This window comes from Diorhabda sublineata, chromosome 2 (genome assembly GCF_026230105.1).
Source record: "Diorhabda sublineata isolate icDioSubl1.1 chromosome 2, icDioSubl1.1, whole genome shotgun sequence".
In the NCBI taxonomy this organism is placed as follows: Eukaryota; Metazoa; Arthropoda; class Insecta; order Coleoptera; family Chrysomelidae; genus Diorhabda; species Diorhabda sublineata.
In genome coordinates this window covers 19,496,982-19,510,008 of record NC_079475.1, presented here as the reverse complement: position 1 = coordinate 19,510,008, position 13,027 = coordinate 19,496,982, and the positions used below count along the sequence as shown (strand labels likewise).

The 13,027-nt window shown below is 30.2% G+C and overlaps 1 protein-coding gene across 1 annotated transcript; it reads right to left on the bottom strand.

Moving 5' to 3' along the window:
* Positions 1-2,990: 2,990 nt before the first annotated feature.
* Positions 2,991-12,638, bottom strand: LOC130453292 (delta-aminolevulinic acid dehydratase). Its single transcript, XM_056792947.1, has 6 exons — positions 12,249-12,638; positions 12,047-12,194; positions 10,889-11,108; positions 9,624-9,768; positions 7,645-7,949; positions 2,991-3,134 (listed from the first exon to the last, which is right to left on the bottom strand). Exons 1-6 carry the CDS (start codon positions 12,383-12,385, stop codon positions 3,064-3,066), a joined length of 1,026 nt encoding a protein of 341 aa, XP_056648925.1. The 5' UTR covers positions 12,386-12,638; the 3' UTR covers positions 2,991-3,063.
* Positions 12,639-13,027: the final 389 nt, after the last annotated feature.

Here is a 13,027-nt window from a genome sequence, read left to right as displayed (position 1 = left end):
CGTCTCTATCCGATTCAACATTAATCAAAGTTTAATGATTTTGTTTCTTATTTACTTTTTATTCTGTTCTATGTTTTATTCTGTCCTATCTATCTAATTAATTATCTACTTTCAACAGTACGGTGAAGATATTTCTGAAGCGTTGCAAGAGAATATTTGAATTAGAAAGTCATGTCTTAACAATTCAACGAAATCATTCATTTATTCCACCTTGGAATAAATGTTTCCATTTCTGTCATCTCCATATCGCAATTCCCATCTTGTAATGTTGCTTCTTTTATTTATATATTAATTATTTTGCTTTTGTGCCATTACTAGTATCTATAAAGAAACAACACGAGTTATAATAATTCACTCTAATAAATTGGGAAAATATTCTTGTGATTAAGTAATTTTTTCAAAATTTTTACTTAATCCTAAGTCAACTCACCAATAGAAGTGTTATCAAAAGAAATAGCTGATCTGAGTATTAAACAAATGACACTTATGGAAAAGTCAAGAATAAGACAAATATTAGCAATAGACCACAAACAGTGAAAAAAACAATTGAATATCAACGCAGACCGACCATACAAAAAACGAAAATACAATTGTTCTGTTCATTAAATTACCATGAAACATTTTCGACATGTACTTTTTAAGTTCCTATCTTTTATTTGCTCTTTTATTCCTTCTCTTTTTAACCCCATTGCTTCAGCTGCTTCTTTTAAATTCTCAGTACATGTTTTTCTTGGTCTTTCTTTATTATTTTCACCTGCTTTTTTGGATTCGAAAGTTTTTTAGTATTCTGAACATTCGGCATATGTGTCCAAACCATCTTAATTGTACTTCATACATTTTATCTCTAACTGGTTTTATCTCTTCAGCTCTTCTCTATACAGGGTGTCCCACGACGAGTTAAAACTATATAAATCTAAATACTTATAGTAAAATCATGGAAATTTCCACGTTTGAGTTTTTGGATACGATCTTTTTTTCAATTAAAATATTTTCAAAGATGGTTGACTTCCAGTTCTATTGGAAGTTGACTGTAACTTTGTTATTTTAAATGGAACACCCTGTATATTAATACATTTTGAAATCTACGTAAAATTTTAGTATACTTTTGTCTAAAAACTTTTTTCGAAAAATGCATACTTTTTGAGTTATAAAATTTAGACCAGCATCGGTAAAGTTTAGTTATAGGAAGGTATACATGAATTTTCCTTATTTTTTACCCCTGAATGCATTAAAATAGAAAAAACCGGGTGGTTCTATTTAAAAAAATAAAAAAATTTGATAATCATGAAGTTAAACTTTGGAACACTTTTTATACACATCCAGTATAAAATGAAAAATTTTTCAACATATATTCAAATACTTCTAACCTTGCTAAAAGCAATCGAACAGAAACTATTTTCATATCTTTGAGGGTATCCTCGTAAAATAATAATTTATAAGGGTCTACAACGTTAAAATTTTTTACAAAAAAATTAATGAGATGCAGGTCTAAATTTTATAACTCAAAAAGTATTCATTTTTCGAAAAAAATTTTTAGACAAAAGTATACTAAAATTTCACGTAGAATGTATTAATATCATTTAAAATAACAAAGTTACAGTCGACTTCCAGTAGAACCGGAAATCAGCCATCTTTGACAACTCAAACGTAGAAATTTTCATGATGTTACTACAAGTATTTTGCCATATACAGTTAGTTTTAACTCGTATATTTCTCATTTCTATTGCATTTGTCTACCAATTATGTGAAACAGTTCGAAGCAGCTGCTAGAGTGAATAATCGGTCCGATAAGGAGAAAGCATTGAAGTTCACTATCACACCACGAGGAGACGCCTTAGATGTACTCCAGATGATACCTTTTGAAGAAACTGATGACTTCGAACTGATGACGAAGAGGTTGGACATGCGATTTGGCCACGAACATTTAGAACACTTGTACCAAACTCAAACACACTTCTATTAGATTCAAAAACTTTGACCTCTTAATTTTATTTTGACGTCTTAAAAGAACTGGTAAAAGAACTCAAAGACCGATCTCTAGATTCATTTATCTGAGCTGCTACCTATGAGCCCGTGAGTCATTGATCACGTTTACTGATTAATACAATACGTTTACTTTCAGCGGTTGTGGTTTCGAAGCTGCTCTGAACGTTTTATATCGCGAAGGCTCCTCGTGGATGCATATTTTTTCACGTTGTAGTTAACGGTACGTCGAGGTATTTGTACTTCGGCGACATTGGTGCGGTTAATTTTACCTAGACTTGAGATCAATGCACTAGTTTCAACTGATAGTTTCTTCGATCTACCCATTTTAAAACTTACAAGTCTTAATTTATGAGAACGAAAACAATTCATGTACGAACTTCACAAAAGGATATCTTGGTCCGAAAAGTATAAATCATAGCTCGTTCTTGTGTCTCACAGGGCTTACTGGTACCTACTAAACTATAATCATAAACACCGAAGAAATAATACACAGTTACAGAATAATAAACAAGTCAGCCGGTACTTGCAAGTTTTAACTTGTCGCACTTAAATTTAACGAATGGGTTATGAGGTGGGCAAAAACTTTTCACCGATAGTGAACATTAATATATTCATTAAAAAAATTCGATTTATAATATTGTATACATATAACATTTCATTGATGGATTGGCAACTTTCGTATTTTTCGTTTTACCAGGGATAGGAATTAATTGGATTTTTTGGAGCCCCTGGTGATATTTACATTGAACACACTGTTTACACTAGTACTACATCAGCACTAACAATTACACTGTCTGATGCACGTTAAGTTAACCATAACTGAAGGTATAGTTTACCTTCATTCTCTGGAGACGATAACATGGTTATCGAAACACGCATCAGACAATGTAATTCTGTGTGTTGGTGTAAACAGTGTTTCAATAGGGATGGAGATAATTAAATTTAAGAACAAATCTGACAAAATAATCATCCAACCTGTTAATTAATTATTAGAAGAAAAATAATTGAGCTAAAACATTTTTATTAAACAAAAAAAAATATAACAATTTTCTAAATTAATTTATTACTTTCATCCATTCATAACTTATTTCTGGGTTGTAACCATTCTAACACAACTGGAGTGAAGTAGGATATAATTACATCAGCACCTAATAAAAAAAAATTATTTTATTATGCAATCCAATAATTAAATGCAATATTTTGAGAAATTTATAGTAAAATGAAAATTAACAATGAAAAGCAATTGATTAGGAAAAATTATAATTTAAAAAAAACTAAAAAAAATTATTTTAATTCATTGGTTACTTTTCTATATTTCTATAAACAAATAAAACAAACAAATAAAAAGACCTTCCTAGAAATTAGTTCTAAAAAAATAAAATAAACAACTCGCCGCTGTTTATAAAAAACGTCAAAGGCAATATAAAGGGTGCCGACAAACATCAAACGATTCGGTGTACTCGCCAAAGTTCCATTATAACTGGACAAGACCGTTTCGCGGCCTGTGTCTTAAACGAGTTCGTAATACATTATTACTTTCTTTCCCCATTTTATTAATAAGCACGAATTGGCTCTCTACCGTAAGATGGACGGTAGAGAGCCAAAGGAGTTTTTCGGTGGGTTTCTTATGTAGTATCGTATCTCTAGGATAGCTTGTAAAGCTTCTAGCCCGTAATCAATAGATTCAAGATTCGATGTCAATCGTAATTTTTTACTAGTATCATTCCAAAACAAAAAAACTAGTTTAAGATTGTCATAGAAAGCACCCCACGCTTTTATAATAGTGACATCAACTTTCTCATGCTTATGCCAGAAATTTTTTTTCTTTTTAGTTCGATTATTAATAAAAGCAAGTTTTTCGGTGTTTTAAACTGTATTTTATTTTATGCTATTTAGTTTAATTTGCTATTATAAAACCCGTCTTCCATATGTATGTGTTTATTGTTGCATCTCGATTTTATAAGTCTGGGACTGCGCGCTTACGTAGTTCCCCCAATAGATCCCTTTCTTACTCTCATGGCAAGGATACAAAAAGAAATTTATGAATTGATGCGAATCTTATCAGGATAATAAGATATTTTGATCGTATTATTGTATTGTCGTCAGCCTTTGACAAGTGTGCGAAAGTGAAACCAAATAATCGGTTACAAACATACAGGTGAAACTAATAAAATCGAGTTGAAAAGAAAGCGTTGCATTTTAATTAACAAATTATATGTAAGAAAAATGAGGAAAATAATAAACTAACTTTTAATGAGCAACACAGAAAATAATTGAAAAGGAAGAAAAGTATTATATTTGGATAAGTGAATGTAATTGGAGAAAAAAAGAAGGTACATAAAAATATTAATGACACCAGTTTAGTATATTTAAATTATATAAATTGTATATATGAGGATGGTCCCAGAAGTACCTGGTCTAGCAAAGAAAACATGCAAAGTTTAGAAAAAAATATATTTCTTTTTCAACGTCTTCTCCTTTTATAGTTTAAGAATAGGAAATAATCCGACGGAGCTAAATCTGGCGAATATGGTGCATGAGGTAGCAATTCAAACTTCAATTCAATAATTTTAGCCATTGCAATAACAGATGTGTGGGCTGGTGCATAGTCTTCATGAAACAACCCTCTTTTCTTATCCAAACGCTTCCGTTTTTGCTTGATTTCTTCACTCAAACGTTGCAATAAATTCGCATAGTTTTATAGTTTTTCGTCTTTCAAGATAGTCAATGAAAATTATACCACACGCATCCCAACAAACCGACGACATGACCTTGTCTATCGATGGAACGGTCTTTGATTTCTTTGGATCTGGTTCTCCTTTTCATTCTATTGTTTTGATTGTTCTTTTGTTTCGGGTGTGAAGTGATGGACTCACGTATCATCTATGGTTATGAAACGACGCAAAAATTCGGCTTTATTTCTGTGAAACATTGCCAAACGCTTGATGAAAACATCTTCACGACTATGTGTGAGCAAACGCGGCACCCATCTTGCGCACAGCTTTCTCATGTCCAAATGTTCAATTGATATGCGATGTACAGCCATTTTTAAAATGGCTACTATGTCTACTAGCTCGCGCACTTTCAGGATAACGAAGGAGCAGTAGAATCTATTCATATTGGTTGCGCTAATGCATTTCAAACGTATTGTATTATAACGATGACCAATTTTTTCCATGTTTACAAAAACGTTCACTATTGATGGCTACCAAACAAATGTGCGAATATATTCAGGTAAATTGGGGTCTACTTTATCTACAGTGTTGTGATTATTTGAGTATTAAAATGCATTTTGAGGTCGTGGAGTTAAAAAGCTTGTTATGATAGTTTTTAACACTTAAATCATAAATAACTATTTTGTACAACTGCCATTAAAACACTTTTAATGACAGCCAACAGTGTTAAACGTAATTGTTTAACATGTTAAATATATTTTAATAGTGTTAAAAATATATTTAACACAGTGTTGTGATTATTTGAATATTAAAATGCATTTTGAAGTTTAATGTCATTCGCCTCTGCCTGGTAACAATAGAAAAAATATATCATTGGAAGAATTAAATATTAATAACAATGATAGAATTTATATTGAAGAAATTCAACGAAAATCTAAACGAAATAGAGAATATGCTTCAACAGTAAGTAGTATAATAAACAGAACAAAACTTATAGCACTATAAATATTCACTTTTGATGAATCTTCTTCTGAAAGCTTGAAAGTAATGAGAAATCCTGGTATATTGATAGTTTTCATCCAATAGCAAATGTTAATAAATGTATAATAAACATTGCAGGTTAATATGAGTACCTATTTCAATTGTAAATTATTATACTCATTTAGATTGCACTGAATAAAAATTAGACTTATCTGTGTAGCTTTATTCGCAAAAAGCTAAACTATTTTATTGAATTGATTTAATACATTAATTGATTAAATTGTAATTTTATCATTTTATTACCAAAATAGGGCACAAATAACATTTGTGATAGAAGTGATTTTAATTTGTTATTTAAATTGTTTAATGCGCTTCCCTCATTTCACTCACAAAATAAAACATTACTTTCAACACTCTCATCATAAATAACTATTACATACAGGGTGTTTTTATATTCGACCCACAACGCTCTACCACAGAGAGATCTCAATAAATGATTCATTTTGATATAGGAATATGAACCCTTACGGGACCTAGTTGCTGAAATATAGGGATTTTAAATAAAAATCAAAAATTTGCCATAAATCAAAGACGCCTTTAAAGTTTTTTTTCAAATTTGGTAGTCAATATGCTCCTTAATAAAGTAATATTTTGACATAAACAAACTTTATCCCCCTATTTTTTACGCCACTGGAGCAAATCCTTTTTTAATTTTGCTTGAAATTGCCTGATTATTTGTAGTTGAAAAACTAATAACTTTTTATGGACGGTGATGTAGAAATTTGAAAACAAAAGTCTGCAAGCACGTAAGTAATTTACAAATTAATTAATTATTCGTTTAAATTCGAATAATGATTAAGCGTGAGTAGTACAAAACAAATAAAAATTATTCATAATCTCAATTTCAAACAAAAATGTATTATAATAATAACAAAATTGGTAATGAAAATAAAAATAATAATGGCACAAATTAGATAACGCTGTATTGCAACAATAATAAAATTGACAAAGTTAGAGTAGTTGTTCAAACTGTTGACTGCTTACTTCAATACACTGATTACACCGTTTTGTCATTGAAATTGAAATTATGAATAATTTTGTAAATTACTTACATGCTTGAAGACTTTTGTTTAGAGGCAAATTTCTACAACACCGTTCATTTCAGTTACATAAAAGGTTATTAGTTTTTTATCTAAAAATAATCAAGCAATTTAAAACAAAATTAAAAGAATTTACTCCAGTGGCGTAAAAAATAGGGGGATAAAAGTGACAACTAACCCTGACAGCACGTCACGGGTTAAATTTTTCCAAAGTTTGTTTTTGCCAAAATATTACTTTATTAAGGAGCATATTGGTCACCAAATTCGAAAAAAAAATTAAAGGCGTCCTTGATTTATGGCAAATTTTTGATTTTGATTTAAAATTATGAGCTCCCTATATTTCAGCAACTAGGCCCCGTAAGGGTTTGTATTTCTATATCAAAATTAATTATTTATTGAGATCTCTCTGTGGTAGAGCGTTGTCGGTCGAATATAGAAATATCCTGTATTTTCCACATATGCAAATAAATTATTGATCATTTAGTTATGCGTCATTTAACTAATTATGTTTCCAACTCCAATCAGGTATTATTTGACCTTTCCACCTAAGTATCAATAGGTCGAAATTTACAAAGTTAAAAGACTTCAATTGTAATAAATTCATCCAAAATAAAAAATTGAGACATAATTTATGCCAACAATAACTAATGTGTTGGTTTCAGCTTGAAGCTTATGCATTTTTCCTGCTAACAAATGACCCAAAAGTTTTGGCAAAAAAAGATTTGAGCATATATTTTCATAGTATTTTAATGAAACTTTTGCAAAACTATTGTGACATTATGACAAGGAAGTTGGGTAAATTCATTCAACAGCTTAAGCTTCAAGTTGAAACCAACATATTAGAACTGAAAAACATAATGGAAGGGTATACAGTGAAGTAAATAGGAGAGTGTGAAAAGTACCTGCTCTTCTTATTGACTCCAGAACTTCCATTAGTACTATTTTTAATTCTGCATTTCCCTTTGAGGCCGCATGGTAAATCATGGTATATTCCCCAGATACTTGATATGCAAACATTGGATATTCCGGGTGTTTTTCTTTTAGTTCTTTCAAAATGTCCATGTATATCATAGTGGGTTTCACCATAAGCATATCAGAACCTTCAGCTATATCTCGTTCTGCTGCTCTTATAGCCAGCCCTGTACTGGTTGGGGGTAACTGATAGCATTTCCGATCTCCATGGGCTGGTTTTGACTTTGCGGCATCTCTAAAAAAAAGCAAAATGAAATGCACAATTGTAAAATTAGCAAAATAAAAATATTTTATATCAATAAAATTACATTATGTAAATATATTTTTTTAATATGTAAAAATGGACAAAATTGAAAAAAAATTTCATTTTTGTTCTCCCAAATGCTGCTCATTTACTATGAAATTAACCTGTTGTAACATTTTTAGCCTTTTTGCTTTTTTTAATAGCTATTCTGGATTTAATAGCATAGCTATTTATTTCTATCCTTAATCGGTGTCATATATAAGATTTGATATTTTTCAAGTCTAATTCTTAGTGTTTCTCTTTATATAATTTATACAGAGTGAGTTTTTGTGTATGGAACGCCTAATTGTCTCAGAAAAGGCTGGTACGATTTTTATAAATTTTTGTGCGCAAGGGTCTTGCGATACGACCAATATTATGGTGGTATATACATTGTTGTCAGATCTCCCCTTTTTCTGGAAAAATTAAGAACTTTATTATTTCAAATGAATCACCCAATACATTTTGTGTTTTTATACTCATTATTTTTCATGTAATATTCTCTATACTTAAATGCCAAAATTTCCAAGTTATAGCTACATTTACAGTATCTCCACCAAAGTTACAATAGATATTGTACATTTAGATGTCTACAATTGAATAAACTCGTTTGATTTGAATATTCTTTAATAATTTATGTGCTAATACAAATCTCGTAATAAGGTCTAGTGTCAATAAGTTAGTAAAAAGCTTAACGAAACTAGTGACAGACATATTTATGTGATGTTAGAAGTAGATCCACATTTGTGAATTAGAAAAATTATGAATTTAAAAAAAACACACAGTAAAGGCGATTACAGCAGATGCTTAAAATGTTGTCCATTTACTTCAATACAACAAGCTATGCGATTTTTAAACCTTTGCAATACATCCCTGACTGCTCAATTCTTCTTATCTCTGTGGTGATCTTATCGTTTTATTCCTGAATATTGGCAGCTTTTGTTTGATAAACGATCTTTTTTAAGTGACCCCACAGGAAAGAGTCTAAAGGATTCACGTCGGGTGATCGCGAGGGCCATTCTATACCACTACGCCTTCCAATCCATCTTCTGGGAAACATATTATTTAGGTATTGCCTCACCACACACGCATAGTAAGGTGGGGGCACAAACTTGTAGCCAAATATTGTCGTTTGGGATATTGTTATTGTCTGAAAAGGAAAAAAGGCCAATTATTTTGTCGCCTATTATTCCAGCCCACACATTCAGTTTTCGGGATATTGTTTGTGCCAATTTACGTTTCCATTAATCTAGAAGGACCTCTCTTCGTATTTGCTGCAGGATATTTACGAATGAATTATAAACACCCTAACACCATATTTTAACAGTGACAAGTCCGTAATTTTTTTTGTGGGAGAAATTTGAACTGTTTTTTACTGAAAAATATACTCAATTTCATTTCTGACAAGATAATAACCCGCCCCGGCTGCAATAGACCTTGGTACGTCACTGTATATAAACACATCAAAAAACCAAAGTAGTGATTGAATCTCTGATATAACTTCTACTGCATTATACATTAATATTATTATGTATAAATTGAATATTCACATAATAATATTTGGGAAAAGTTGTCAGATTTGATTATATATCAATTATTTGAATTTGCAGTTATAGTTTTCCTTACCTAAATGGACCATAAAAACTGGATGCAAATTTGGCAGTGTAGGATAAAATTGCCACTTTTTCTTGTAATCCACTGTTTACTAATTTTGTCTTAATCGCTCCTATTCTTCCATCCATCATATCTGATGGTGCTATGATGTCTGCTCCTAATATAAATATTGACAAATCAACTTACTAAAAACTGTCTAAAATAACAACAAAAATCTTATTCCAGAAGCAAAAAGGATTTTTCCTCTAATAATATATTCAATTCACTTATTTTGGTACCAATTTGTCATTATCTAATATTATAATTCATGATTGTCAACAACCATATCTACTCAAATAATAAAATATATTTTGGTCTCTATTGTTAATATTATTACAAAAGAGCACATCAAACATCTTATAATCATTTGCAATTAGTTTTATATTCATACCTAAACATAAGTACGAGGATGTATTGATATCTATTTAGCCTAGACCAGTTCTATGCATAAACTTGTACTTGGGTACATTTCTACGATCCAGAAACAAAGCAGCAATCGATGGAATGGTGACACTCTGGTTCTTTAAGACATAAAAAGTTTCGTGTCCAAAAATCTGCTGGAAAGGTTCTTGCTTCAGTTTTTTCGGATTTCCATGGAGTAATCATGATTGAATTTTTGGATAAGGGTAGAACAATAACTGGAGATTACTAATCGACTTTACTGACTACTCTACGGGAAACAATTAAAGGGAAAAGACATGGAAAGCTATCCAAAGGTGTTTTGTTTTTTAGCAGGACAACGCTCCTGCACACAAATCTCATGTAGCCATGCAAAAAATTAGTGATTTAGGGTTTGAATTATTAGAACACCCCCCTTATTCACTATATTTGGCTCCGTCCAACTAACATCTCTTTCCTTAACTGAAAAAAAGTTTAAAGGCCGTAAATGTTCTTCCAACGAGGAGGTGTGGAGGTCTGGTTTGCAGAGTCAAAAGAAACATTTTTTGAAAGGTCTAGAGATGTTGCAGGTTCGCTGTAATAAATGTATCCAAATAAGAGAAGAATATGTAGTAATAAAATATTTTGACATTGAAATTTTTTTTGGTTTTATATATACTACTACTATACTATACACTCTCAATTACACCGTTTTGTTTTTATACATTTCCATAAATTGCCGGTTGGTATCCAGCTCGAAGTACCAGATGGTGTTGTTATGTTAGTCAAGTGAAATAAACAGTGTATTATATATGAATATCACCAAAACTTCCAGATATATTAACTTAATATTAAGTTACCTGCTTTTGCATAAGCTAGAGCTACATCAGAAATTCTCTTCAGACTAGCAGTATTGTCTAAAGTTCCATCAGGCTTAAGAATTCCACAATGGCCATGGGAACTGTAAGGACATAAGCATACATCACAAGCTATAGTCAAATTTGGAAACCAACTTTTTATTTTGGGAAGTGCTCTCATTACAGGATTATCAGGACTATCTGCATGTGTTGCCACATCATCCTGTAAAATTTTACATAAAATAGTAGTCTAAATAATAATGAGTTTGTACATTTTCTGAATAAGAAGGTTTCTAGTGGTTATTTGTAAAAATATACCAACAAATCTCAACTTAATAAGAATACTAGAAGTAACTCACATATAAGGACCAAATATTTTGTTTTATTTATTTATGCTTTTTTTTATTTTTTAGTTACCTTTTTTTACCAGTTTTAATTGTTAGTTATCTTTTTTTATAAATTTTTTTCAGTTAGTTCATTTGAAGTCAAAATAATACTAACTATTGTGAAAGTATATGATAATAAACATTTTTATATAAGGAATATTAAATTTAAAACTTGCTCAAAATTAATGAATTATGATAATAATACTGTCAGAGGAGAAACCATTGAGAGTAGGTCTAGAAAATTTAGGTAACTACTAAGGCATGTTTCCAGATATTTAGGGAGTAATATATGAATACATTCATTTAATATATGTGTCAAGTATTTTATGTATGGTCAACACAGAATAATGAGCTGTAGGTTCAGGCCGTCACTACCACTACATGCTTTTGTTTTAACATTTTTAAGTATATTTAAAACTTCTTCATAATTTTTTAAATGAAATGATAATGAAGTGTTTGCAAGTGATGAGGACAATGCAGTACTAGATCAACAGCACTCGGATAACTAATATTTATAAAAAATTGATGAGAAACTTTATTTAGTACAAATTTACTACTTTTTGAATAGATATTAAATTATTGTTTCAGATATATAGTTGAGAGTTACCTGAAAATTTCTCAATTTTCATTAAAAATAGGATGCTAATAGAAAAAAGTTTATGTTCAAAGTAATATATCCTATATCTATTTTCTCAAGCATAATGATTGAAAAACAATAATTTTCAGATGACTTATTTCAGAACACTAATTAATAATAAAAATTACGTGTACTTACCTTAGGCAGATTTTCAATTACCCCAAAAAGTAGGACAGACTGTAATCCATTCTTAATAATACCTTCCAGATGTTGTTTTAGTTTATTTATCCCATATCTAGAAATTCCTGGCATGCTATTGATGGGCTGAACAGCATTATCGTCTTCTCTAGAATAATATATTAAAATATATCTAAATAAATGATAAATGTATGTCACTTACACAATAAACAGTGGATACATTAAATTCTTTGGAGTAATTTCACATTTAATACTTTGCCAGCCTCTTAACGTTGGATTAAATATACTACTGTGTAAAATATGTTTATTTTGTACTTTAAAATTACTTTTTTCATACATACTTTCTAATTTTATAAAACAGTATTCAATATAGCAAGATATTGTTACACACAAAATTTTGACCAATTAACCTATAGTATGTAGATTTAGTGAATGACTTTCGATAAATGTTAATCAACAATTACATGGTCAAATTGTAGAATGACCAATACCAAAATTAGAAATTACTTATTTAAATGGGCAAATCTGAATCTACTTCTTTCTATAAAGTGACGTTAGAAAGCATAATTCTAAGAGTATTTACGTAACCTATTACTTATGCAACCAAACATTCAATTCAAAAATTATTTATGTATGATATGATATGAGACTTATTGTTTATATTTATAAAATATATTTATATATTGTACTCACCTGCTACTTAGACAATAGAAAATACTCATTTATTTTCATTGATTTCTTCATATATTTGAAATAAGTTTTTAGTGACAATTATAAGGACAAATGTAAGATAAAATTTGATCAAATAACTTTCAAAGTACTACCCTTGGCTAGCAATACACTTATCGCGACATTTTAGAATGGAATCATTTCTGTAAGGTCCCTTCCGGCTTTCTTAATGCAAAGAATGTTGTCAAAACTTCCTTTAAACACATTTTTCAGGCAGAAGTCGTATGAATTACGTATTTCTGACAATACGAA